This window comes from Psittacula echo (assembly GCF_963264785.1).
Source record: "Psittacula echo genome assembly, chromosome: 9".
Classification (NCBI taxonomy): Eukaryota; Metazoa; Chordata; class Aves; order Psittaciformes; family Psittacidae; genus Psittacula; species Psittacula echo.
The window spans coordinates 2230714-2256567 of record NC_137745.1 but is presented as its reverse complement, the minus strand read 5'-3'; the positions used below and the strand labels follow the sequence as shown (position 1 = coordinate 2256567).

At 41.1% G+C, this 25854-nt stretch overlaps 1 protein-coding gene across 3 annotated transcripts in view; it reads right to left on the bottom strand.

The window, feature by feature from the left end:
* ATXN7 (ataxin 7) overlaps positions 1–25854 on the bottom strand; it is an 87973-nt gene that overhangs the window by 5385 nt on the left and 56734 nt on the right. For all 3 annotated transcript variants that reach the window (XM_080625467.1, XM_080625466.1, XM_080625468.1), the window contains 7 exons: positions 6567–6819; positions 5583–5845; positions 4742–4824; positions 2829–3094; positions 2214–2412; positions 1245–1366; positions 13–964 (listed from right to left, as the gene is read on the bottom strand). In XM_080625467.1, coding sequence (XP_080481593.1) covers positions 13–964; positions 1245–1366; positions 2214–2412; positions 2829–3094; positions 4742–4824; positions 5583–5845; positions 6567–6819 — 2138 coding nt within the window. The remainder of the gene's footprint in view (positions 1–12; positions 965–1244; positions 1367–2213; positions 2413–2828; positions 3095–4741; positions 4825–5582; positions 5846–6566; positions 6820–25854) is intronic.

Here is a 25854-nt window from a genome sequence, read left to right as displayed (position 1 = left end):
GAGAAAACATACCTGATGAAAAAGAGAATTGTTCATCAGTCCTTGTGTCCCTGGGATTGCACCAGTGTGTTTTGCATGAACATTGTTCACCGTTGTCAATTTGGCAACTTTATTTGCTTTGCTGCTGCTGCTGTTTATGCTGCTTGAACCAGGTGAGCACTTTCTTTTCTTTCCTATTAGTTTGTCAAGGGAAGTATGCGAATGTGAAAAACTGCTGTGTGAATTTACAGTCAGCTCGCTGGATTGATGAACAAATGGCCCTAGGGAGAGCGTGGAGTCGCTGCTGTTCATCATCACACTCATTCTCTTTATCGATTCTGCAGGGCTTCCAGTCGGAGGACCCCTCCCTGATTGGTCATGTTTGAGGCTAACAGAGTTAGCTTTGCTAGTCATACAGTTGAGGCCAACGCTGTGGGACGAAGCTGTCACTGATGGATGATAGGAGGTCCCAGAGTTTCCAGAGTTAACCACACAGTTTTTCCTAAAGGACTCTGTGGAATGAGAAGGTGCTAGCAGTGCGGAACTGTTTTTGCGCTTCTTTCCTGAGCCGCTGCTGCTACTGACGCTGCCGGTGCTGTTACAGGTGCCACTGCCAGCAGAAGATTCCTTAGGTTTAAAAGATTTGCTGGATTTCATTTTCTGAGGTTTGCTGGGCATAGGTGAAGGTACAGAGGAAAGCACTGTAGGTGTTGAAGGGGATGAAGACACTTGTCTTGATTGCATACTGCAGACAGGATCCACTGCACCCAAAGTAGCAGGATTGGCATTTAGTGTCGTTCCATGTGATGGTACCGATTTATTATTCAGAGACACACAGGAAGGAGATACCAACGCTGGCGATGACATAACCGTGGTGGGTAAGAGGAAACCTGCTGCACTGACACCATACTGCGAAGCAGGCATCGAGTTTGTCCGATGAGGTGCACGAACTGATGCTGTGTTACTGGATGCTGGAGGAATTTTCCTACAGGTGAACAGAAAAACAAGTGAAAACCTACGGAGCTACTGTTCTTCGGAATAATATCAAGTCTAACAATGCTACATTACAGTGTATCTTGAGGCTGATTAATGCCACTAGCATTGTATTAAACTGATAGTTAATTGTTGCAAAAATATATAAAGCAGACTATCAATTATAGATCCAATTAATCTGAACACAAGGTTACTGTTCTTTAACCAGAACCACAGTTTCACATATTTCTACAAATACCAAGAAGAATAAGAAGTCTTTCACTTCTACTCACTTCCACATCTGTGAATTAAGATGCTTCTCCAACATGAAGTCAAGTGCACATCGAATATGGTTCCACCGCTTGTCAAACACGTAATAACCTCTTCCAATTTGCTGACTACCAAATGTGCAAAACTGGAAAGACAGATTTTTGTTGGTGTTTTCTATTTTTAGTAACAACTCACTGAATAACAGTTTATTTACAAATAAATCTGGCTAAATGAGTATGTTTTTAGATGTTTAAGTAAAAGATTAAAAAATATAAATTACAATTTTTATTTCTATGGCGTAACACCATTTTTATTATGATAATTTTCTTCCCTTCTGATACTTCCATAATTATGACCAAAAGCAGTGGTCAAAATTCAATCCCTCTGATTGAACAGGGAAGCATATTAGTTTGTGTTTATATAAGATCTACTTCTGAGGAGCTATCAGCTCTCTGCTGGTAGTCTGTATTCTTCTACAAAGGAGATAATTTGATATACAGGCAAGGCAATAAAGCCTGTGCTTTTAGACTAAGCTTTTGTCAAGATTTGATTATTAAACCAACACATCACTGCTACCTGTATTGTGATGAATGGCACCTGAAGTAAAAAATGTGTGCATGAATGGGGCGGTGGGGTGCGGGGTGGGGGGAGCAAGTCCAATAACAGAATCTCACCCAAAGGGCACTGTTTACGTGTCTTTATTCCAAACCTACAGCACTTTAAAGCAGTTACCCATTTGATCCTCAGTGTTTTGTGTTCTGATTGCTTTTGGACTTTGAGGAAGTGATCTGCACGCATACTTCTTCAGCACATTTATTTTACAAATACAGCTAAACCTTCACTACCTACTACGCAACAAAATAATTTTCTTAAAATCCAGGGAAAGCCCCCAAACATATCCAATACAAAACAACCCCTAAACCCTCCTCAAGTAATTTGTTTGCAAGTTCAGAGCCAGTGAGAGACCAAGGTTAAGTTTTACTGGAACGTACAGCGGCTGGTTGAGGATGATGACCTGAATAATGACAATCCAGTTTTTCAACAGGCTCTTCTTTTTCATCACATTCGCCCTCATCACTGGATAACCGAGATGCTGGCTCAGCTGCAGACAAGGGAGGGTGCGGGGACTCGTGGACAGAAGGAGACTCACTAGGGGCATTTCCACTGTGCTGGGCTGGACAGCCTGGAGGCCTAGGCAAGGCAAGCAGGAAAGGTGTTATTGAACTAAATCTAGTTAAAAATTCCAAGCTTAAATGCTTACTGCTGCCAACAGAAGGAAATCTACATTAACAGATCTCCGGTATTTTCCAGAGTCTAATAATACATCCACTGACAGGAAGGACAGGAGGTCTGGCACCCCTGGAAAAGCAGCATTGCCCAACCATTGCTGAACTGTCAGCAGTCAGCTGACATAGCTTTTACTATTTCAAACACCAAACCCTCCTTGCTAGGAGTTACAGCTCAGCATGTAATTGCTAACTGTACAGTCACCAGGCCTACAGCAAGAATTCTGCCCTGTCCAACAGATCTGTATTGCTCTTTCAAAATCCACCTGATGAAGCTACCAGTATTAATTTCATGCCACGAGATCTGCAGATTTTTCTTACCTTGGAAGACTGGGGGGGTGAGGTTTGGGTTTGTTAGGTAATAAAGGCTTTGATTCTGTAAGAGTAACTCCATGAGAATTTTGGTGCAGCTCCTGGGAAGTTTTAGTAGGTGAGGGATGTGGTTCCCTGAGAGGGGGCATCTGCTGATGGTGATCCGAATGTCGAAGAAGTTCCTTTTCCCTGGTTTTGCTTTTGTGCTCAGCTAATAACACATCAAATCGTTTTCTTCGACCCTGTACAGCCCTCCGCTGGGTTAAGGAATGTGTCTGCAAAACCATGAATAAATCATTAATATCAGGCTATTAGATTTGTGGAAATCAAACACTCAAAGCATGTGTCTAGAGCTCTGAAACAGAGAAAATTGTCATGCTCATGGTTTAGCCAATAAATGGAAGAATCACAGAAACCAAACTAAGATTGCTGTGTGGACGATGATATCCCTGCCTGATAAAAGTAAAAGGCTTCTTTCAAATTTCTTTCTAAAGAAGAAGCTGCCAAAGTTCCTCTAAGGTTAAGACTAGAACCAAAAATGTTTTTTTCACATTGGTATTTTAATTGCCATCTATTGCACAACCAAACATCCTGAGTATGAACTTTCACTTACAAAAATATTTAACACAACAATGTTTTAAATCGAATGAAAGACATGAAAAATATTTGTAAAAATACTTTGCTTCCTTCTGTATAATAACATACTCCTTAAAAACTAATGCTATCAACTAGATACAAAAGAATGCAAAACAACAGAGCAGAATGCAGAGTGAGACAGAATTCAAAGTCCTCCTGAGTATCCTGAATGCTACATGTAGTATATGTGTTTATATGGCACGAATTCTAGGTAAAGTGAGAGAGATGGAAGTTATTTTTCTGAATTCTTAATTCACATACAATACCTTTTGTCATATGGTATAAAAGTTTTCCTTGGGTCAATTTTTGTAGGTAAAAATTACCATGATGTAATTCAAACACAAACAGCTATTCCAACAGGAATAATGTCAGCAGGTATAATGTAAGGAATTTCTGAGAAGCATTTTTACTTCATTTCTACTATATATTTTTGATTCGCCTAGATCTCTTATAAAATCTTGAAGCTTTTCCCTCCTTTAGTAGCAAAACAATTGCCTCCCTCTGCAATTCCAAAAGGGCAACGTGTTCAAGTTCAGGTCCTCTGGGACATCAGGACCAGCTTCATTTACCTTTGTTCTGTAGGTGGTTTACTTACCAGATGATTCCCCTACTGACACTTCAGCTGCTTTGAACAGTAGCTGATATTACACAGTTGTAGGGATCTGGATTTTTGGCTCCTTGGGACTGGTACCTCTCTGCATCTGACTCCCCAAGATTTTTGAGCCAGAGGACACATTTCATCTGACTAAAAAGATGTTATGGGTTGTTTAATTTAGAGTTACTAACTCTAAAACTCATTTCTGGGCTGGCTGTAATGGTACATTAGGCAGCATGAGCATTTACACAAATACCTCGTAAGTATCTGCCGGGGGGAAAGGAGAGGAGTTCGGTTTATTTAAATCCTGCATAAACAAATACTTTCGATGCTCATGAGGAATTTTAAAATTCATCATTTATGACCCAAATGATATCCCCAAAAAGATCATGCTGACCCCCTACTACCTACACTCAAAGGAACATAATCTGCCCCATGTCATTATCCATGTTTAAAAGGTTTATACAAAAATACAAATCTCCAAGTTACTTTAAGAAATAAGTCTTTGAATAAATCATTAACTGAACTTCAAAACCAATTCCTTCTCGGTTTTGGGCAACATATTTTGAGAGGTGCCATTTACAGTGGTAATTACTGACAGCAGAAATCTGGAGTTCTCCATTTTCTGTCATATTCCTCAGGAATTTGAATTAAAACTTCACATAATTTTATTCTGATTGAGATATCCTACCTTGCATGTCAAAGACCTAGTACAAGGTTTCCTGGTTTCCACATCAATGACACCACAGTATATATCAGGATCAAATTCTCTCTCTGTCAAAGGTACACAGTATTGAAAAGTTATCAAAAGACATTGTGAAATACTAACATCTATTTTCATTATAAAAATTAACCAGATTGGAATCTGTTTTCAAACGCAACACAGGCAAATGTACCAATAAAACTGCACAATAAAATTGCACACAATATTGTTTACACTCTCAGCAAGCTTATGGTGTGCTGAGATACATATCTCAAGTCTACAAACAGAATGAAGAAATTCACAGCTATAAGGGACCCTGAAGGAGGAGTAGATCCTACATTTTAGGATTAGAGTCCACCACCAACATGAACAAATGGTGGTTTTTTTGGTGTTGAGAACTTTTCTACCATTCCATTAACACTCAAAGTTACTGCGCTTAAAAAGTGTAAAGGTCAGACAGGGTTTCCATTTTTTAAGGTGTTAGTCATTCCATTTGTTATGTACATTTTTGACCTTCCATATAGAAAGAAGGAAAGGAAAATACTTAAAGATAGTAATTCAGTGTAATTTTATAACTGTAAGAGCTGACAGGCCTTAGAGGTCTGTATGGTTTCTGAAAGCAATACCCACATTTCAAGTTGTTTGTGTTCTTTAAGAGTATGTCAAGTTATAGATTTAAATTCTAATATATAAACCATATATAATTACAAGTTAGTGTTATAAAAGTGCTTAATTTACTTCTGAAGCGTATTTCTATATATTCTGTGTATGTGTTTCTATAGATACACTACTAAGAGGAATATAGTAAATACAAATTAAAAACAATTACCTGACAATCTTTTATGTAAAAATTTCCTATTATTTGTATTTTCTTCAGGTTTCTTTTCCAAAAATGGAGGCACAGAGAGAAGACCTTTACCATTCAGTATCTGTCCAGGGGAAGGCAAGGGTGGCTTTGGTATTGAGGGACAATTAAGGCCAGTCTTTATTGAGGAACTCACAGTAGTAGAACAAGTTGGACCAACAGCAGCTTTCAGTTGGGCACCATCTATCTTTGGATGAATCTTTTCCACTTTGACAGATGGAGTCATACTATTATTTATGGAAAAAAGAAAAGGGGGCAGAAATTGAAAATTATAGTCATAAATTATAAAAGTACTTACTATGTTATTACTCAACACTACTCTGATCTATTCACAATGCAAATGGAGGCCTTCCTCCTTTATTCCCAGATTTTTTGTTCTTATCTTTGTTTTCGCATTTTTTACCATGTCCGTAATCTCTTCTGACCTCTTTTCCCCATTTTCTTGTAAGTATTTAAATGAGTCAGAGACTTCAGAAACAGTTACTTGGATTCACAAATAAACCTATTAGCAAAGCAACTGGAATGAGCCTGTTGTGTCCAGTGAGAAACGCCCCATTCTGTGACAGTAAATTGTATTATCAGTTGTGTAATCTCATGTGTGCAGGTCAAAACTCACTTGAATCAGAGCTAGAACTCCCTTAAAAGTGTGCATAACAGATTGAAGACTTAAGAGGCTCTAATAAAATGGCTTGCCTTTATAGTGATTTAAGATGCAGCTTTGCAAGAGTTCTTGTTCAACATAGTCATGTTATATCAAGTTATATATATATATATCATAACATATATAACATGATCATATTATAATCTTAGACTAGGCTGCTGGAAAAGATCTGGAGGAGTTTAAAGTGATTTCACCCAAACTCCTCTCAAACACAAAGGAAATTCTACTGATACAGCAGTGTCTATGCAAGTAATAACATCTAGTTCTTTGTCAAAAGGCATACTCACATTTTATCATGGGGAACTTTGCTATGCTGTACCGAATGCATTAACCTGTTGTTTCCGCTGATCTGCAGCTTGTCTTTGGGTGATTTCAACAACTTGGAATTTGATGATGATGCACTAGTACCTCCACTGGATGAACGATTGCTCCCACTTCCACAGCTACCTTTGTTTTTTGAAGGGAAGGATGAAATGAGGGAAAATACTGAAGAGGAGGGAGGAGTCAAAGGTGGCTTGCTGGAGGAGCTGTGTCTTCTTTCTGAAAAGGAGGAAGAAAAAGGGATTTTAAGCCCCCACACAGAAACAATTCTCAAATATTTCATGTTGTCATTTACTCCATTAACATTTTTCCTTTATTAGCTTGGGAGGACCCCTGCCACACACAAAGCATAGAGAATTCAAGCCTCACTCTAATCCAGGAGGTTCCACTCACTGCTGGTCCCCAGCCAGTTATGGGAGTCTCTTTTAACTTTGGTAGCTATGTGCCTCAGCCATTAAAGCCTGGCTTTTAATAATGCTCCCCACTTTCCATCTTAAAGAACAAGAAAGTGAGAATGAAACCTAGACCTCAGACACACAAAGCAGAGCGATCCCTATCCTCCGGCCAAGCAAGCTTAAACGCATTTCGTCAAAGGATAACAATTTGTCTCCTAATGGTCAATATTATACTGGAGCCAATGTTTTAACTTTGACTTCACAACAACCTTTTGGTATGGTCTACTAGACCTTCAGTGTGAGAACACCCCTGAGAACAGTACCTGAAGTACTAACTACAGTGGATTTTGGGGTGTTGTGGTGGTTGCTTTTTGTTTGCTTTGTTTTCCTCTTATTAATTCTACAGGATTTCTATTTCCTCTAAAAAGAATTAAAATAAAATCTGAACATTTGAATTAAGAGTGGTCAGGTTCCATCAATGAATGTGCTGGCAAATAAATTATTTAATCTTAAGACACTAACATTAATATATTGCTAGCACCACTTCAGTTAAAATATTAATGTAATTACAATTAATTAAATCAAATCTATAAAGTATATAATTAATTGATGCTGTTAATGGTATTAATTACTATGATTGTTATTACTGTAATTATATAAAAATGTAGCTCTTTGGAACAATGAATTCCCAGTCACAGCTCCAGGGAGCCCCTAGTTCTGCCTACACATGGACATGTTAAATGACCTTTTGCTCAACTGATACTTGGGCCCCTGTGTTTCCTCGATGATCTGTGTAATCAACACCTGCTTAAGAGATGTCTGGTAATCAAGTATATGCAAACCACAGATCTAAGTGAGACTCAAGAATTAGCAAGTCCATCAGGGGCGTGGAAATGCACCTTTCACCTCACAGCCGAGTCATGTTAAAGGTGCCCAAATCCACCACCCATCAATCCCTGGATCAGCTTACAGATTTTGACTTTAATTTAAGCAAACAGTGAAAGACGCAGGCTACTCATGAAGTTACAACTACTTTAAGAGTGAAAGTCGAGTCCAGTGCAACCTGTATGGAAGGCTGTAACACTCTTGAAAACATAAATTAATACATCCATCTTCTGCTTATATGACCTATTTTCATGTTATGTGCAAGCTGGTCTAGTGGAAGGTGTCAGGGGTTTGGAACTAGATGATATTTAAAGTCCCTTCCAACCCAAACCATCCTATAATTTTATCTCCCCCGCTATCCTCAATACAGCAAACACTCAGATGATGACCAACAAGGACTCCATTCATAGCTGGAAGCCACCAAACAAGTCAGCACCAACCCTGCACCAGTCATCAGGCACATCACCTGCAAGCAAGACTAGTGGGGTGCAACAGCAAGAATCGGGGGAAATAAAGTCAAGCCACTCCAGCAGTGTAAAAGGAAGACAGGAATCTAACATCTAGCAACCTTCTTACAGAGGTGGGGAAGCAGAGTTACAAATATGTTCATTAGTTATGGGAGGGAAAGGAAGGGGAAAGCATAAGAGCTTTGACTGTGGTAGGAAACTCCAGGCAAGAAGCATCTCAGAGACCGAACCATGTGATGTGTTTCTCTGTTTAACTGCACAATGGGTGCACCCTAATGAACCTTCTGCAAGAGAGTCATCACTTCTTAATTAGTGTTTACCAAAAAGCTCTGAGGTCATGTGAAATGCCTGACAGAAATAAATCACTGCATTTATGCATCACCCATGTCAAGAAACAACAACTTTCAAATGATAGTGTTCAGAACTAGTTATCTGTGATACTCAAAGTCATCTACTTAGTTTTCTAGAACGAGATGCCATTGAAGGGTTTGTAAGTGAAGTATGTTAGCACACTGACGTTCTAGTAAACGGCTGTGCTTCTAATATGACGTACTGCTTATTGCCAAATGTCTTTTTATAGTAATGGCAAGAATCCCTGAGCAGCTTTGATAAGTTACTATTTGAGGGCCATTAGTTCAGCAATGCTACGCCCTGTGAGATTACTCTGTGAGATAATGAGGAAAATTGCTCAATTCTCTTCCACCTTCTGTATATTTAGAAAATTCAAAGCCCAAGTTCGTACTACAGTTACAGATAATCTCAATCCAGTGGATGACTAATGCAATCTTTGGGAGTTAAATGTGGGCTTTTTTTAAGGAAGAGAGGGTGTTACTTCCTTGGCAGATGAGAAGGGACTAGAGTAAGACTGGTATCTCCTTGCATCCCATCATGAGCAATAAACTAGACAAGATATTCATCTCAGCTATTAATCCAAGCGATATGAACACTTTTTTCCGGCAGCTTCAACTGCTACTGTTCTGGTACTGAACTGAGATGTTACTGACTACTATTTGTATGAACGTTTCATAGCACCAGTCTCAAACAAGTGAGTTAACACCAAAAGAAAGTGTTTTAAATTGCTGCTAATGAAAAAAACCCAAACAAAACAGAGAGAATTTCTATTCTACAGACAGATATACAATTTGGAACACACAATTTCTGAAAGAGATGTTCTAAGTCTGTGAAACCTTCAATCACTCCTTCTGTGCATAACCATGACCTCTGTAGTTTATCATCAAAAGGAAAAGACTTTTCAGCTCATTTGTCATAACCTGCCTGGACGTGTTTCAAGCTGACTTACGCAGAGGTGGAGCTGCTACTGGGATTTGTTTTGGTCTTTTTATAAACTTCATGTTCTCAAGTGAAATCTGCTCAAGGTCTCTTTTGTACAGCATCTGAAGACTACTGGTGCCTCACCTTACTGCAGAAAGCTAATAGTTTTGAAACCAGACATGTGTTAGCATGGCAATCTTGAGCTGATGAATATATTTATTGACAGACTGACATAGTCTTTTAATGAAAAAATTACTACACAAACTGTCACTGAATAATGAAGACCACCATGCTTATTATGCTGAGCATATTATAATGATAAATTCTACTAATCATCTGCCAATCTAATACAGTTCCCATTTGCCATTATCTCTGACTCAGCCTGAAAACATTAAAAAATATAATTATCTCCAGGTGTTCAGTTTTCATATTTTACAAGTTAACGCTCATGTCCTTTAGTAATATTTCTTGAGAAAAAAACAGCTTTTTGATGTCATGATTGCTTTTGCAACACATCAAAGTGATATTTCAAATACTGCATCTATGGAACATGGTTCTAAACTCTAAAATTTCAGGCAAGATTTTGTTGTTGGTTTTGGTGTTTTGTTTTTTTTAAATATCAGAAAGATCTAAGTTTTGGCTATGGAAAAAGAACTGGGAAACCTTCCTTGATCCCATAGCACTGGGTAGAACCTGACCTAAAATGAAAGCTGTGTTCAATGCTAAACCTTACCAGACAAATTTCTCTCCTTGCATTTCTCTCTTTGCATTTATGTCACATCTTTATGACCCTAAGCAGAAGGCCTGGATGGAGAGTTAGAAAGCTATGAGAAGAGATGGCATCACAGTGAAGGTTGCCTCTGCTTGGTGACCAGGATGTGTGTTATCTACCAATTTTGACAAATATAGCAAAGAGTTTTTGTGCTACTACACTAATGGTTGGACAAGAATTAAATACGCATACTGTCAAAGAACACAGAACTTCCTGATAAAATGGATATTGATAAGGCAAATCTCAAGAGCTTTTAAAGAATACAAAGTTAAACAGCTTCACTTGGCCCTTAGTCCGGCTGCCGATTTTCTTGGGTTTAAAATCTTATTTTCAATTGTGTTATTTGCTACTAAACTTGCACCAATTTCTGACAAAATGCAAAAATGTAACCTGGAAGGGGAACAAAAACAAGGGGAAAGAAAAAAGGAACATTTCTTATCGTGTTTGGTTACTACTACTTGTTTTTCCATCAATGAATAAACACTTGGACTTACCGTGATTAATAACCTCATTTATATTATTAAAACAAAAAGATATGCCTTTATAGAGAAAAATACTCTGTTTTCCATAAAATGCTACTTTCTTTGCTGTAGGCTCAACAACAACATCAAAAAAAGAGTAATAATACTCTAAACGTTCCTCCCAAGTCTACACTCAGTTCCCAAAATGTAGGAAGTGTTTTGTGTTGTTCATTCTGTTTGGGCAACAATTAATAGCTTTGGGCAGCAAATACAAGATGTACAGATCAAATTTCATAAACCCTTGGGGTTTTTTATACTCGCTTCTTACATAAGTACTGGGCAAAAAGTCAAACTGACCCGTGTCAGTGCGAGCAAAGCTGTCATTACAACTGAGGCACACCTGAACACACAGGTTTAGTTCAGTGAAATACAGTGCAACTTCAGTTAGCAGTCAGAAAACAGCTTGAACATAGGTTTAGCTTGAGTGAGTTATTCAAGAGTATAGAATTAGATGTGTATACTGAAACAAAGCATAATGATAATTTTATGTTGAAGAAATTATTCTTTCATACATCTGTCTCACCTAAGCATGATCAAAGTGCAATTTAAAGCAAACTGATTTTTCTCCATCCAAGCTGCTGCTTGTCATTTGAGAAATTTAGTGCAGCCATATTAAAACAAACACCTTTCACCTGAGGATATCATCTGTTTTCTGTCAATATGACTGTTATATTCCTAGAGTAATTGTGGAGAGCAAATTAACTTGATCTAATTTCTCCAGAAAGATCAGATCCGTGCCCTGATAGGAGAGCAGGGACACTGCTGTGGAAGGGCATCTCACCAGAGCTCCAGACCTTACTCAGCAAGCAATCAAAAACCCTTTTGTGGCTCTAACTCAAATGCTCATGTTGGGCTCTGACCCACCATGGCACAGAAATAAGAAAAACATTAGATCCATGAGGATTTCACAGGGGAAACCTGGGAGCTAAATCAGTCATGAGCATAGCAGGCAAATTACTCTTCCTTTGATGCCTCCCTGGCAGCCGCAGCTGCTCGGGAACAATCGCCTGTGTGCGATCTTGATCTGCTCCTCACTCACTTATTGCTGCTTCATTATCCCGCTCTAATCACAGGGGCTAGACACCAAGGATTCTGCCTTAATCTTCCATTGATGTCCCTTTAATCACCCCATCAGTTCTGTTTGCACTGTACGTCAGGACGAGGTCACTCCATCTTCAAATGTGCAGTGTTTAAACATACTCTGAGCAGAACAGACAGCATCTAAACGAAGCTGTATTCTTCACTCCAGTAAAGAAAGTTACAGAAAAGAATATTTATAGAGTCCAAGCTATCAGTACGACAGACTGCCAAGGCTTGATTGGCACCAGTACAATCTGTCATGTCTCTAGAAAGAATTCTTCTATTTCATAAAAAACCCCACACTGCTTTGCAACTGGCAGCTGGTATTACTGTTTACCACTCAGTCTTAGCAAAACCACAAAGAGAATCTGAGGGATAGTCATGTATGCTTACAGCACTTCATTCACAGAAAAACAGCAGGTTAGCAGAAGAGAAAGGAGAGTGTATCATTTATATCACAGCATACCAAATGCAAGTCAGGGTGGCACACACGAAAGCATTATGTTGCTTTATGTATTTACATCAATTGCCACCACAGCCTTAACTTGACTAGAGTTCTTCTGTATTATACATAAATAGCAATAGGTATAAATAATTTATCTATGTATCTATTTAGCGTTTTATAGTATCTTTTATGCATATAACTATGCCAAGTTAGCAGTACTGATGCAACCTTATGTCCTGCACTTCCTCACTTTAAAAATACCTGGCACAACTGCAGTAGCAAATATTTCTATTGCCTGTGTACATACCACCACGTAAACAGACAGTTAAGCTACAATGATAAAGCTTTACTTAAAATGTGTCTCTTCTCAAATATCGACTAAAATACAATACCTCAGCAATTTTGAAGAGTATATTTTAAAACCCAGATTTCTCCTCCATAAGTTGGAACGTTAACAGGTTTGCTTTGCCTAGCAGAGATTTAAACGTGCTGGTTTATATATATATTTTACATTACACCTTCACCACATATGTGCTACAGCATTATTCAAAGACAGTCTTACATTTACACTGAGATGGTTAATACCCAAGAGGTTAAAACAGGCGCAAAAGGATGGATTTAAGTTAAAGTCATACACTAGAGAAAAACATAGCCATAGAGATCAATGATTTTTAAAATTCCCTATAAAATGTTGTTTGACATTAAAACAATTCATGGAGGTTTCAGCTTGGTAAGGGCCATAAAACATTTACCCTCACCCACAATGAGGACTTAGAAAATGACCTTCCTCTCAAAAAATCTTTTGTTGAAGCCAAAAGACAAATAAAGCCAATACATCAAGACCTTTCTAATTGCTGACTGGGTAAGCTCCAAAGTTATTTGTCAGTTCCTAGGACACTTTTACTTCTCACATGAGGGCTGTATCACCACTAAGCTTTACACGTCTGTCATCTGTTTTCTTCATCCTTGTTTAAATGACACCGCTGGTGCATCTAATTCCCACTCTGCTGTCCACTGCTCCTCATCCTAGCAAAGGTTCCACTATTGCAGGTACAAATTCCTGCACCATTCCCTTGTCATTCAGCTCCAAAACGCACACTACAAGCTTCCTAAAAGGCAAAAAATACACTTGATAAAAGAGTATGAAAAAGGAGTATAAAATCTGGCTTTGCTTTAAGTAGAGTGCACCGATCTATTATGAAAACTCATAATTACAAAGAAAAAAATAAAGATATCCTTGGTTTCCTTAGTCGATGAGGAATGGGTTAGGGACCAGTTGAGCAATCTGGACATCCATAAATCCATGGGTCCAGATGGGATGCACCCGCGGGTGCTGAGGGAACTGGCGGAAGTCATTGCTAGACCACTCTCCATCATCTTTACCAAGTCTTGGGAAACGGGAGAGGTGCCTGAGGACTGGAGGAAAGCAAATGTCACTCCAGTCTTCAAAAAGGGCAAGAAGGAGGACCCGGGTAACTATAGACCGGTCAGCCTCACCTCCATCCCTGGGAAAGTGATGGAACACCTTATCCTTGATGCCATCTTAAGGCATGTCAAGGATAAGAGGGTTATGAGGGGCAGTCAACATGGCTTTACCAAGGGGAAGTCATGCTTGACCAACCTCATAGCCTTTTACGAGGAAATAACCTTGTGGATGGATGATGGCAGAGCGGTGGATGTGGTCTACCTTGACTTCAGCAAAGCATTTGACACAGTCTCCCACAGCATCCTCATAGCTAAATTGAGGAAGTGTGGTCTGGATGATCAGGTAGCGAGATGGACTGCAAACTGGCTGAAGGACAGAAGCCAGAGAGTTGTAGTCTATGGGGCAGAGTCCAGTTGGAGGCCTGTATCTAGTGGAGTGCCTCAAGGGTCAGTACTGGGACCAGTATTATTTAATATATTCATCAATGATTTAGATGAGGGAATTGAGTGTACTGTCAGCAAGTTTGCTGATGACACTAAGCTGGGAGGAGTGGCTGACACACCAGAAGGCTGTGCTGCCATCCAGCGGGACCTGGACAGGCTGGAGAGTTGGGCAGGGAATAACTTGATGAAATATAACAAGGGAAAGTGTAGAGTCCTGCATCTGGGCAGGAACAACCCCAGGTTCCAATATAGGTTGGGGAACGACCTGTTAGAGAGTAGTGTAGGGGAGAGGGACCTGGGGGTCCTAGTGGACGGCAGGATGACCATGAGCCAACACTGTGCCCTTGTGGCCAAGAAGGCCAATGGCATCCTGGGGTGTATCAGAAGGGGGGTGGTCAGTAGGTCGAGAGAGGTTCTCCTTCCCCTCTACTCTGCCCTGGTGAGACCGCATCTGGAATATTGTGTCCAGTTCTGGGCCCCTCAGTTCAAGAAGGACAGGGAACTGCTGGAGAGAGTCCAGCGCAGGGCAACTAAGATGATTAAGGGAGTGGAGCATCTCCCTTATGAGGAGAGGCTGAGGGAGCTGGGTCTCTATAGTTTGGAGAAGAGGAGACTGCGGGGGGACCTTATTAGTGTATATAAATATATAAAGGGGGAGTGTCATGAGGATGGAGCCAGGCTCTTCTCAATGGCAAACAATGATAAGACAAGGGGTAATGGGTACAAACTGGAACCCAAGAGGTTCCACTTAAACTTGAGAAGAAACTTCTTCTCAGTGAGGGTGACAGAACACTGGAACAGGCTGCCCAGGGGGGTTGTGGAGTCTCCTTCTCTGGAGACATTCAAAACCTGCCTGGACACATTCCTGTGTAACCTTATCTAGGTGTTCCTGCTCTGGCAGGGGGATTGGACTAGATGATCTTTTGAGGTCCCTTCCAATCTCTAACATACTGTGATACTGTGATACTGTGGTTACAAATGCTCAATTCAGAACCCTAAGCTCTCATATATACAAATATTTGGATTTCAGCGTAACATTCAAGTTCCAAAATCCCCCCATAGTAATTCACACTGGTTTAAGACACGTAAAGGAAACATATCTGGGTGTTTATGATGGCCCAGTACACTTAAAAGTCACTGATCATTTTGAATTATGTGTTTGTAGTAGCTACTTTTAACTAAAAGTTTCATGTAACCTATTTCTATCAGTGCAGAAGTGTGAGACTGACAGATTTTAGGCTCAACTCTCACTTCAGTTTGTTTTTAAAAGCAGGTTTACCAAAGCACTTAACACAGGAATTGCAAGTCTAGTTGGGAACTGGAAAACATTCTGGCTCTGGTCTTCGCCAGCCTCGCTGCATTGCATTAAGTGTCCTGCTTGAACAACCTGAAGCTTCCCACCATTTAAATCTGAATATTTGCAAATTATTTACTCAGCTCCCAAGAGGTGTTATGAACGTTAGTTAACCACATCTCTCTGATAGAAACAGAAGGCAAATGTTAGCTTTTGCTATTATTTGTTCACTTCACTACAGCAGTTACAGAGAAGCACTGGTTACTTTTAAGGATGTTAAACCAATTACTCGACTTCTGATTTCTAAGTATGTATGTTTATTATTTTCCTAGAGATTTACTTTCAAGACCTAAAATCCACTCTCAAGTGATCACTGTGCAAAATATGTTAGATAAAGGAGCATGAAACTCCATGTAAGTAGGGTCACAGTTTTGTTTCTGCCATTGAAAAAACAGAGGGAGTAAAAAACCTTTGTTTTCATCAGTAAGATTGTGAATTCCAACTTCAGTGCTTTAGGGTATTTAAACGATGCTTTTAAAACTGGTACACCTACAGTGTGACCAAGAGGGTGCTGTAATTCTCCAATAGCACAATGCTAACTGGGCAGGAATGTCCATCTCCACCACGGTAACTGCTGCAAGTTGGCCCCAAACCCAAAACATCTCTCCTGATCTCCAGGATTACCACCATAGAAATGACAGCGAGGAGCAAACTGCAGTTATTAAGAATGTAGCAAAAAACCCAGAAACACTAAAATGTGTTTAAACGAACAGCCTTCAAGTTCATCCCCTTCTCCACTGCTGCCTCCCCATAAGTCTATGTTACTAAAGCTACTTTTCCCATTTTCCCATATTGATTACTAATCCTTTCAAACCCCCTTAAATTCAGTGCACCTGAGCAGTTCTGTAATCGATTTCCACAGGACTTAAAATTCCTTTTTAAAACACACAGGGTTTGCCCCTGAGAGATGTAAAACATCCTTTGAAGTATCAACCAATACATACTGTCACCCCAAGCCTGCAGATAGACTAAGGTTTTGCTGCATCGTGCAGCTCCCTCATGCAGGGGCAAACTGGAATTAGTGATGCTCCCACTGGGTTTGTTTCAGCTATTCAGAGCCCTGTGGAGACCAGTCAAACTCTTGAGAGCAATGTGGGAAAACTGATAGAGGCTGGACATTGAATTATTCATGGAGCAGAACCACAAGCTTAATGGAGACATGACCACTGGGAAGTCCCTCTTCATCACCCAGAAAAGGATGTTTTCCCCATCCTCCTCCATCCCTCTCTTTACTCATGTAAACCCAAGCACAAGGACTTTAACATCTCAAAAAGACTGACATAATATCCAAGACCAAACTTCTGGTACACTTTCCTGTCCAACATGCCAACTGATGGAGGAAAGGACAGATTTCTCACCAGGGAACAGGCCCTGGCCCTTCAGGTCAGTAGCTGTCTTGTAAATCTGTCGCACTGGCAGATAAATATTGCAGAGTTATTATGGAAGGACAGTAGAGTGTCTTAGATGGTAATCAGGCCATAGAGAGATTACGTCCACATTATGAGCACTTATTTCTGTATAGCCTTTGAATGACACGACAGTACCTGCACTGTCTGATTAAAAAGCAGATATTGAATAAATTATTCTTTTGCTATTAAAAAAATACAATTATTTGAAATAAGCTTTAAAAAAGCCACAGTGATAATAAACAAAAGCATCAAACATAACAAAGTTAAGCAGTACAGATGCACAGCATACCAAGGAGCAGCGTGGGTCAGCTTCCTCAAAAATGCACTGGAAAACTGCTGCCTCACATATGCTTACTCTGAATGACATTAAGGAAAAGCTTCAGTTTTTCAAAACAAGCCTAAAGCAAATTAAAAGTAATAATAAAAAAAGAAACCATTACTCCAAAGTTTAATAAAAAGTTGAGCAAACAGAAGTTTAATGGACAACAGTGTGTTGAAAGCATGGGAGTAAAGAACTAAGGGAATAACCACAACCTAATTTCTCATTTTCTCTCTCGTTCTGCCTATTATCTACCCAGAAATCAGGTTTACACCTTTATCACCATGTTCTTCCCCTTCAGCATCAACAATACTCCTTACATCCAGAGGGACCTTAACACGCTTGTGAGGTGGGCTGATGCCAACCTGATGAAGTTTAACCATGGCAAGTGCAAGGTCCTACACCTGGGTCGGAGCAATCCCAGGCACAGCTACAGGTTGGGCAGAGAAGAGATTCAGAGCAGCCCTGTGGAGAAGGACTTGGGGGTGTTGGTCGATGAAGAAATGAACATGAGCCGGCTGCAGTGTGCGCTCGCAGCCCAGAAAGCAACCGTATCCTGGGCTGCATCAAGAGGAGTGTGACCAGCAGGTCGAAGGAGGTGATCCTGCCCCTCTACTCTGCTCTCGTGAGACCTCACTTGGAGCATTGTGTGCAGTTCTGGTGTCCTCAACATAAAAAGGACATGGAACTGTTGGAACAAGTCCAGAGGAGGCCACGAGGATGATCAGGGGCTGGAGCACCTCCCATATGAAGACAGGCTGAGAAAGTTGGGGCTGTTCAGCCTGGAGAAGAGAAGGCTGCGTGGAGACCTCATAGCAGCCTTCCAGTATCTGAAGGGGGCCTACAGGGATGCTGGAGAGGGACTCTTCGCTAGGGACTGTAGTGACAGGACAAGGGGTAACGGGTGAAAACTTAAACAGGGGAAGTTTAGGTTGGATATAAGGAAGAAATTCTTTACTGTAATGGTGGTGAGGCACTGGAATGGGTTGCCCAGGGAAGCTGTGAATGCTCCATCCCTGGCAGTGCTCAAGGCCAGGTTGGACGGAGCCTTGGGTGCCATGGTTTAGTGTGAGGTGTCCCTGCCCATGGCAGGGGGGTTGGAACTGGATGATCTTAAGGTCCTTTCCAACCCTAACTATTCTATGATTCTACATGACCTTAGCACATAATATCGTAATATTGTGTCATGCATTTGGATGAGTTCACATATCTCAATGCCTACCCAGCTTCTAGTCATGCCACAGTCAGGAACCAAAATATGAAGTGGGTTATGCGCTAATGGATAAACTTCTGGAGATGGGTATAAAAAACAAGGCCTTGAAATGGCCTTGAAAGAGATCAAGAAGAGTGAATTGACTTTGCTTTGAGCCAGGGAATAGGAGGAAGTATCACTGGATATACACAAAAATAGCAGCGCCAGCTAAGTAAATCACATCCTTTGATTCTGTCATTAAAAAAATACAGGGTCAAAAGACATTGAGCACAAATATTTTCCTTACATGCTGCACAGCTACCTAGTGATGGATATCCACTGCCACACGATACAAAAGCTCTGTAAGATTAACAAAATAAAATAAACATGCACATGGCTACTTAGAACTAGCAACTACAACAGCCCTTCCTCTTCCCTGAGGTGCTGCTGCTGACAGCGAAAACACTGATGGAGCCGAGTTAGAAGCTCCCATTGTTGTTTCTAACATTACCCATCTCTCACCTCTGTTCCTGTATGTACAGCACTGACCACGCACACCTTATAGATGTGACAACTCATGTGCTTCCCTACGACAAACAGGATGAAAGCGTTGCTGGGCCTCTACACCGATGGGTAGTGCCCATTTGCAGGAAAACGTCGTGGAGAAATGAAGGGATCCAGGCTGGGTAACACCCCATCTTCTGTTCTGAGGTTTTAAACAGAAGATCTTTAACTTTGTTAGAATGGAATGGAAAGATGGGAAGCAAACCTGTGGTCAGGTGAAGAGCGGTATTTTTAAAGGATGTTTCAAGAGCTGAACAACTTTCCAAAACCGTGAAATTTCTTGGAACATAAATACTCAAATTTGCACACGCAAATGGAAAATGGAGAATAAAAAATTTGGTTTCTTGTTTTAAGTCAGATCCTTCTATTATTTTACCTTGATTTAACATTTCTAGGCATTAGTAATTTTTCAACTATAAAATAGGATCATAATAGCTTATTTCACTAACACTCGTCAATCAGAATAGGTGTGAAACAAGTTTCATGTTTAAACACACTGACCACATTAACTATACCCTAATTAAAATTTTACCGCAGCATTAGCACAGCAAAGTATCACAGAAATCACAAATACAGTCAAACGAGGGCATGAAGCTACTGTGCTTGCATAATAATAGCTTTCAAATTAGATAACCAAGCCTTTGCACGTTTCACTTAGAGAGAATGGAGCAATGCTGTAATTAGGATGTGCTAAGATGTTTGTGCAAGTTTAACGTTTTAAATAAGAACACAACTGTACCTGACCATCCAGTCTGTGTCTGCATTTCCCACCTCCTCCCAAGCAGAGATACAACAGCATAGACCATCCTGCCCAGAGCTAGTCATCCACAGAGCCATAACAAGGAATGTATTTGCCCTCTGATTTATAAATTACACGGGTGAGCACACTCAGGAAAACAAGCTAAAACGAACACAGTCTTAATAGTTTATTTAATTAACACTTTGACTAACAGCTGCCAATTTAACCTAAACAAATTAACCTAGACAGGACTGCAATAGGCCCTGAAGGCTTTATTGCTATTTTCTGCCTCTAAACTTCTCATCAGAGCTGTGCCTTTAGAGCGGTTTTGGGGATATCTGAGTTTCTTTAGAGAGCCCATGGTCAGGTACTCATGCACCCTGCCCTGCAGCTCCAGAGAGAGCCTGGCAGGGTCTGCATGGAGCAGAGCTCACCCCCACTGGGTTGTCCCCATCTGCAGGGAACACGGCGCTTGCCTGCTCTTGGAGCAGGGCCAGAGCACACTGGTGACATTTCAGAAGGGCTCAGTGGCCTGCTTGCAGCTCTTAATCCCTCGTTGTGAGACTGATTATCCACGGGGAGCCCTGTCAAGGCCCCATGACACCTGCAGGCAACGCTGTGGTCCACACCAACCACCGTGCACAGAGGCTGCAGCTCTAGGCTGGTGGCAAAGTGCTGTCCCCAGCCTTTTGGCCAGGCTCAGCTTCACCAATGGTGGGCACTGTTGCCACAGAGGTGGCATCGGCATCAGTGAAGTACAGCCATGGTGGCAGGTTGCATGGATGCTGTTATGAAGAAAGGCTCCCCTGCGACTTCTCCTCAGCCTGGAGAAGAGAATGCTGCAGGGAGACCTTGTAAGATTCTTCAAGTACCTAGAGAGGGCCTACAAAAAATCTGGAGAGGGGCTTTTGACACGGGCCCATAGGGACAAGACAAGGTGAAATGGCTTTAAGCTGACAGAGGAGAGATTTAGATTAGACATTAGGAAGAAGTTATTCTCTGTGAGGGTGCTGAGGCGCTGGCACAGGGTGCCCAGAGAAGCTGTGGCTGCCCCATCCCTGGCAGTGTTCAAGGCCAGGTTGGAAGTGGCTTGGAGCAACCTGCTCTAGTGGAAGGTGTCCCTGCCCGCGGCAGGGGATATGGCACCATTTGACCTTTAGGTCCCTTTCAACCCAAACCATTCCATGATTCTATGATCAACTACAAGCAACATGCAGAGGGTTGGAACTGGATGAGCTTAAAGGTCCCTTCCAACCCAAACCATTTTATGATTCTCCAGCAGCAAAAATTCACTCCAGTATTTACTATCCTGAACTTCCAGATAGATCTCGACAACCTAAATTTCCAGATTCTGAGGTCTGAACGTCAAAGACTGATTTCCACCCAAAGTCAGTGCATAAATACTAAAATCTAATTTTTACCAAATTTCTGGGCCATTTCCTAAGTAATCACTCATAAAAATTACAGTGTATCTGCTGACAGAAAAAATGGGAAAAAACAGCTTGTGGCCTGCTCTTGTTTTAAATCACCACAATCAAAGCTGATTTCTCTGGTCTTTCCTCACTTATCGAATTACACCAAAATTCACTTTTAAAACCAAGCAAATCACTTTTTCACTAAAAGAAAGTTAGCCAAGAGGAAAAGCAGCTGGCCTGTACAAACACCTTTATGTGTTAGTACCAGTGCGCTAGCATATTACTCCCATTAAGAAGGGTTAAACGGCAGCAGGAAGCACCATTTCATTTAGATTAGGGTTTGTCTGGGATGTTTTTTTCTCTTTTTAAAGGAACATGCAGAAACCCTAAGACTACTGCTCCCATTAACAAGCTTCAAAATGAATACTAAATCCTAAACCAGAAATACTACATACTAACTTTCCCCATGTCTATGCACTCGGAGTACGAGACAGAAACCAGCTCCTCTTTTGCTCTGAATTTCAAGTTGACAGCTCATGTCACCTATACATTAATTGTGAAGGACAACTCAGGAAAACGAAGACATTTCCTTGGATTATGCTGGTTTTAAAACACATCTCCTTCCATAGCTAAAATTAGTACCAGAGGCACGCATGCTTTTGAAGGAATTTGTTTCCATTGTACACTCTTCTACTTGACACCCGTAATTAAGACCGGGTTAAGTCTCCATCAGATTTTAGTGGTTCACAAAAACCCTGACTTTAAACTACTATGTGGGGAACCAGCACTGATGTATTTGTCTTCTTAAAAACTAGAATTTATCCTTTTTTAGTCTCTGATTTGTCTTACCCTCATTTGAGGCCCAAGAGGGCAACTAACTTCTATTTTGTAGCTTGGTTCCACAAATAAACTGACCAAGATCAGGCAATTTAATTCCCAAGTGGAACAATACAGAACTCTGTCTTCCTTCTGAGTAAGAGTGAGGACAAAGAACCCAACTGCTAAGAAACTCCAACAGCTGGGCATCAAGGCAGGAGCTGGAATGGAAGGGAGGGGCATGACAGTACATTCACATGGGGAGAAACAACAGCCCACAGGAAGGCACACAATGGCAGAGAGAGAATGCAATGGGATTTTATGCCTGCTTATAACAGCAGCGTACATGCCAACTGCCTCAACAACAAATGTGAGTTTGTTTTTTATTTACTGTTTCCCAATGACTAAAGTCTAAGGAAGTCCATACAGTAAATACTCACTGAGTTTCACCTTGAAACAGACTGTGCACACGCCACAGCGCAATCACATGCTGCAAGTGTACTCTGACAAATGCAACAGTAATTTTACTTAACGTGGTAAAACCAACCAATTACGGAAGGCAATGAAATTCCAGAATTCTCTTCCCAGTGTAAGTATTGCAAAAGGTTTTATTTTCTATCAACACTAACTGAAGTCATTAAAAATAATCCCCCAAAGCACCACCAACATTAGATAATATAAACATACTATCAGTTAATAGCTGAGTTCAGAGCCCCAAAATCAGCCTTGCAAGCTGTGAGGATCCTTTGTGTAGATCCATACACAAAGGGACATACACCTGCACACACTGCTCGCTCCCTTCTCTAACATCAGGGCAGCACAGGCAGGGCAGAAGGGAGAGCAGCAGTTCAATGTGAATCATTGCAGAGAACATAATCTCCAGGTCTTTGGTGTTGCAAGATCACCCAAGAAGGTCAACTGGACTTGTGTTGAAACCATTGCAATGGGAGAAAGTTTGCTTCCTGCTACTCAAGATAAGGTGAAGAACAGCATTCACCTCCTCCTGTTCTCACGGGACACAGGTAACATGAAAAGATATTTACATGATTTGTGATGCTATCACTATGCACACACATGCAGGAGCTCCCTGGTATGAATGAGTACTGCAGAATGTTAAGAAATGCCTCAAAAAATAAGAAATTCTACAACCTGAAGTATTTTGCACATTTTGCATTGCCAAGAAAATTGCTTTTAAGAATGGCTAGAGCATTTCTGATATTTTGCTTACATTATATTTTCTTGCTAGCTTTGTGAAGTGAGATAAATACAGCTCTACCATGTCTGCTACCACCTGACTATATTTTAGTGTTCTGTATGTTGAAATTGGGTTAATTTTAAGACAAATGAAGAACTGAATTTGAGATGGTGCGGCCTCCTGCCCCCTGCTGAGGGAGGTCCTAGAGATACTGGAGTTTATCATTAGCATTAAAATCAGCATTAAAACAGCAAAGGTGAGACCTTTCAAGTGCTTTTATGGAAGGAAGATCTTCACTGATCAGTCATCATGTGCACACTCCAGCTTAGCTGTGCCATGATATGTCTGATTAAGCTGGCAGCCAAAGAAACCAAACCCCACCAAAAACCCTAAACCAAACCAAAGGGGTAGGAAGGGAGCTAGGAACAAAACACGACACAAGACCTAAAGCTACGTATGCACAGAGGGCAGGAGGTATTGCAACAGGAGTGTGCACAATGGCAAAACACACAGGAGAAAGCCACAGATGACCAGGCTTCGTTATCTGCAGTGCACATGAAACAACTCATTCATCCTTTCCCAAAATTCAGCAATCTCAGGCACCAATTTCACAATCACTTTGAACTGGCTGGTGCGAGCTAATACTGCCACAGCAGATCCCTCCCCTCTCCCCCAATCCCAACTGCTCCCCTCAAGCCTTCCCACCATCTGCTTGCTCCCTAACAAAGAGCAAACCCATCAGCTCACGGACCTGACAGTCTCACAAAACCAAAGGCCTCCTTGTGCAACTAACAGAGCTAGGAGAAGCAAGGATTAAAGTGTCACTTGATCCCAGGGAATGGGCTGGAGGCCTAAGGAACTGGGGATGGCAAAGAACTGGGTTGTGAGCCGCAGTCATCATTACTTCGCCAGTTCCTGGAAGTTCTGGAGGGTACATAATAAAAAAGTTCAGACTCCCACGGAATTTCATCTGCTTGATATCAACACTGCACGAGCTGGGCTTGCTTACACTGCGGCTTGCTTATGTTTACATCTAGTACTGCCTAAAATGATTTTGTTGTAAATATTTTGTTTTAAAGAGATTGTTTGGTTACTGGCTACTATTATTATTCTTCCTGGAAGGAAGAGAATGATGGGCCATGAGCCAACACCAAACTTCTTAAAGTTGATCAATCGAGAACTCCAGCGTAGTTACTTAGAAAAATAACTTGGCTGCTAGAGCAGCTGCACAGACAGAACTCCACCATGTGCTACGTGATGCCATGAAACCAGCCTTACTGAAAGGAACAGCAAAATCATACAGAAAGTAGCACTACAAACTTGATTGTAAGGCCTTGTATGCCTTTCCTCCTCTCCCCATAGCTGGGAACAAGTGCTCCAAAGTACCATCATGAATGAATTACCCAGAACCTCCAGAAGCATGGGACAATGGATTTTGCAATGAGTGGATTTTTCTCTCCAGCAGCTGTCACTTTGGAGAGCGTGTTACATGCTACAGAAAACACAAATGTATCAGGCAAGATTTCTGGTTTTGGTGTTTCCTTTTCCAAGTGGGCATGCTTGGAAGTTCCTCAGGTTTTAGAGAAGTGAAGTGAGTCCAAATTCAAACGAGTACAGAGGAACAACTTGTCAGGCTTGTTGGTGCACAACCAAGTGACAGCATTTTATGCCTCAGTATCAACTTCACTTACACAATGTGCTTGTTTATACCAGAAATATGATAAATAACTACTACCCATATAGCATGTGTGCACACACAGAGAGGGAAGACTTCTATAGAGACTTACGCTATTTTCAGGGAATGACACCAGGAAAAGACATTTAGTACATTAGATTTGAAGTGTCCAACCACAGCTATTGTGGACCACCGCCACCTGGGCAACTGGGACAGGGCAGAGGAAATAGCAAGCAGCCCAGGAGCTAATATGGGCTTTCAGCACATCCTAACTATATGCGAAGCCTTCATCTTCCCTCGGTATGTTCTTGTGAGCACAGAAAAATGTGATGAGTGTGGTCCTAAAGGTCAGTAACCACCCTTGTTCTGAACACTAATTGAGCCTATGGAGAGTTGAGCTGAGAAAGGAACTGGCCACCACAAAATACAAGTAACGCTAGCTGTCACTCTCAATCTGTGAAGAGCAAGATGCGAGCATCAGGCTTTGCAATATTACTCATATATAAGTTTATATAATCTCTAAATCAGAGGTATTTTTAGAAGCTGGCTGGTGGATAGCTTTGTGACCCACATGATGACCTTTGGTCAGAGTACATGGGACTACGAGGGGAGGGGAGCGAACTGTGGCAGTTTAGAAACCTCTCCTTAGACCTTAGAGGCCAGGAGAGGGCCCATGTGGCATGCTTCCAGGCACATACATGGTTACATGTGGTTCATCACAGGCTGTAAGCCAAAATGAAACTGAAGAAAGTGAGCGCTTGCTACTCCCATGCCAATGATGAGAATGGCCAGAGACTTAAAGAGTTCTATAAGGTTTCTCATTATGATCCAGAAAAGTGAAAGAGATTAAACAGTTACTTCACTAAGACC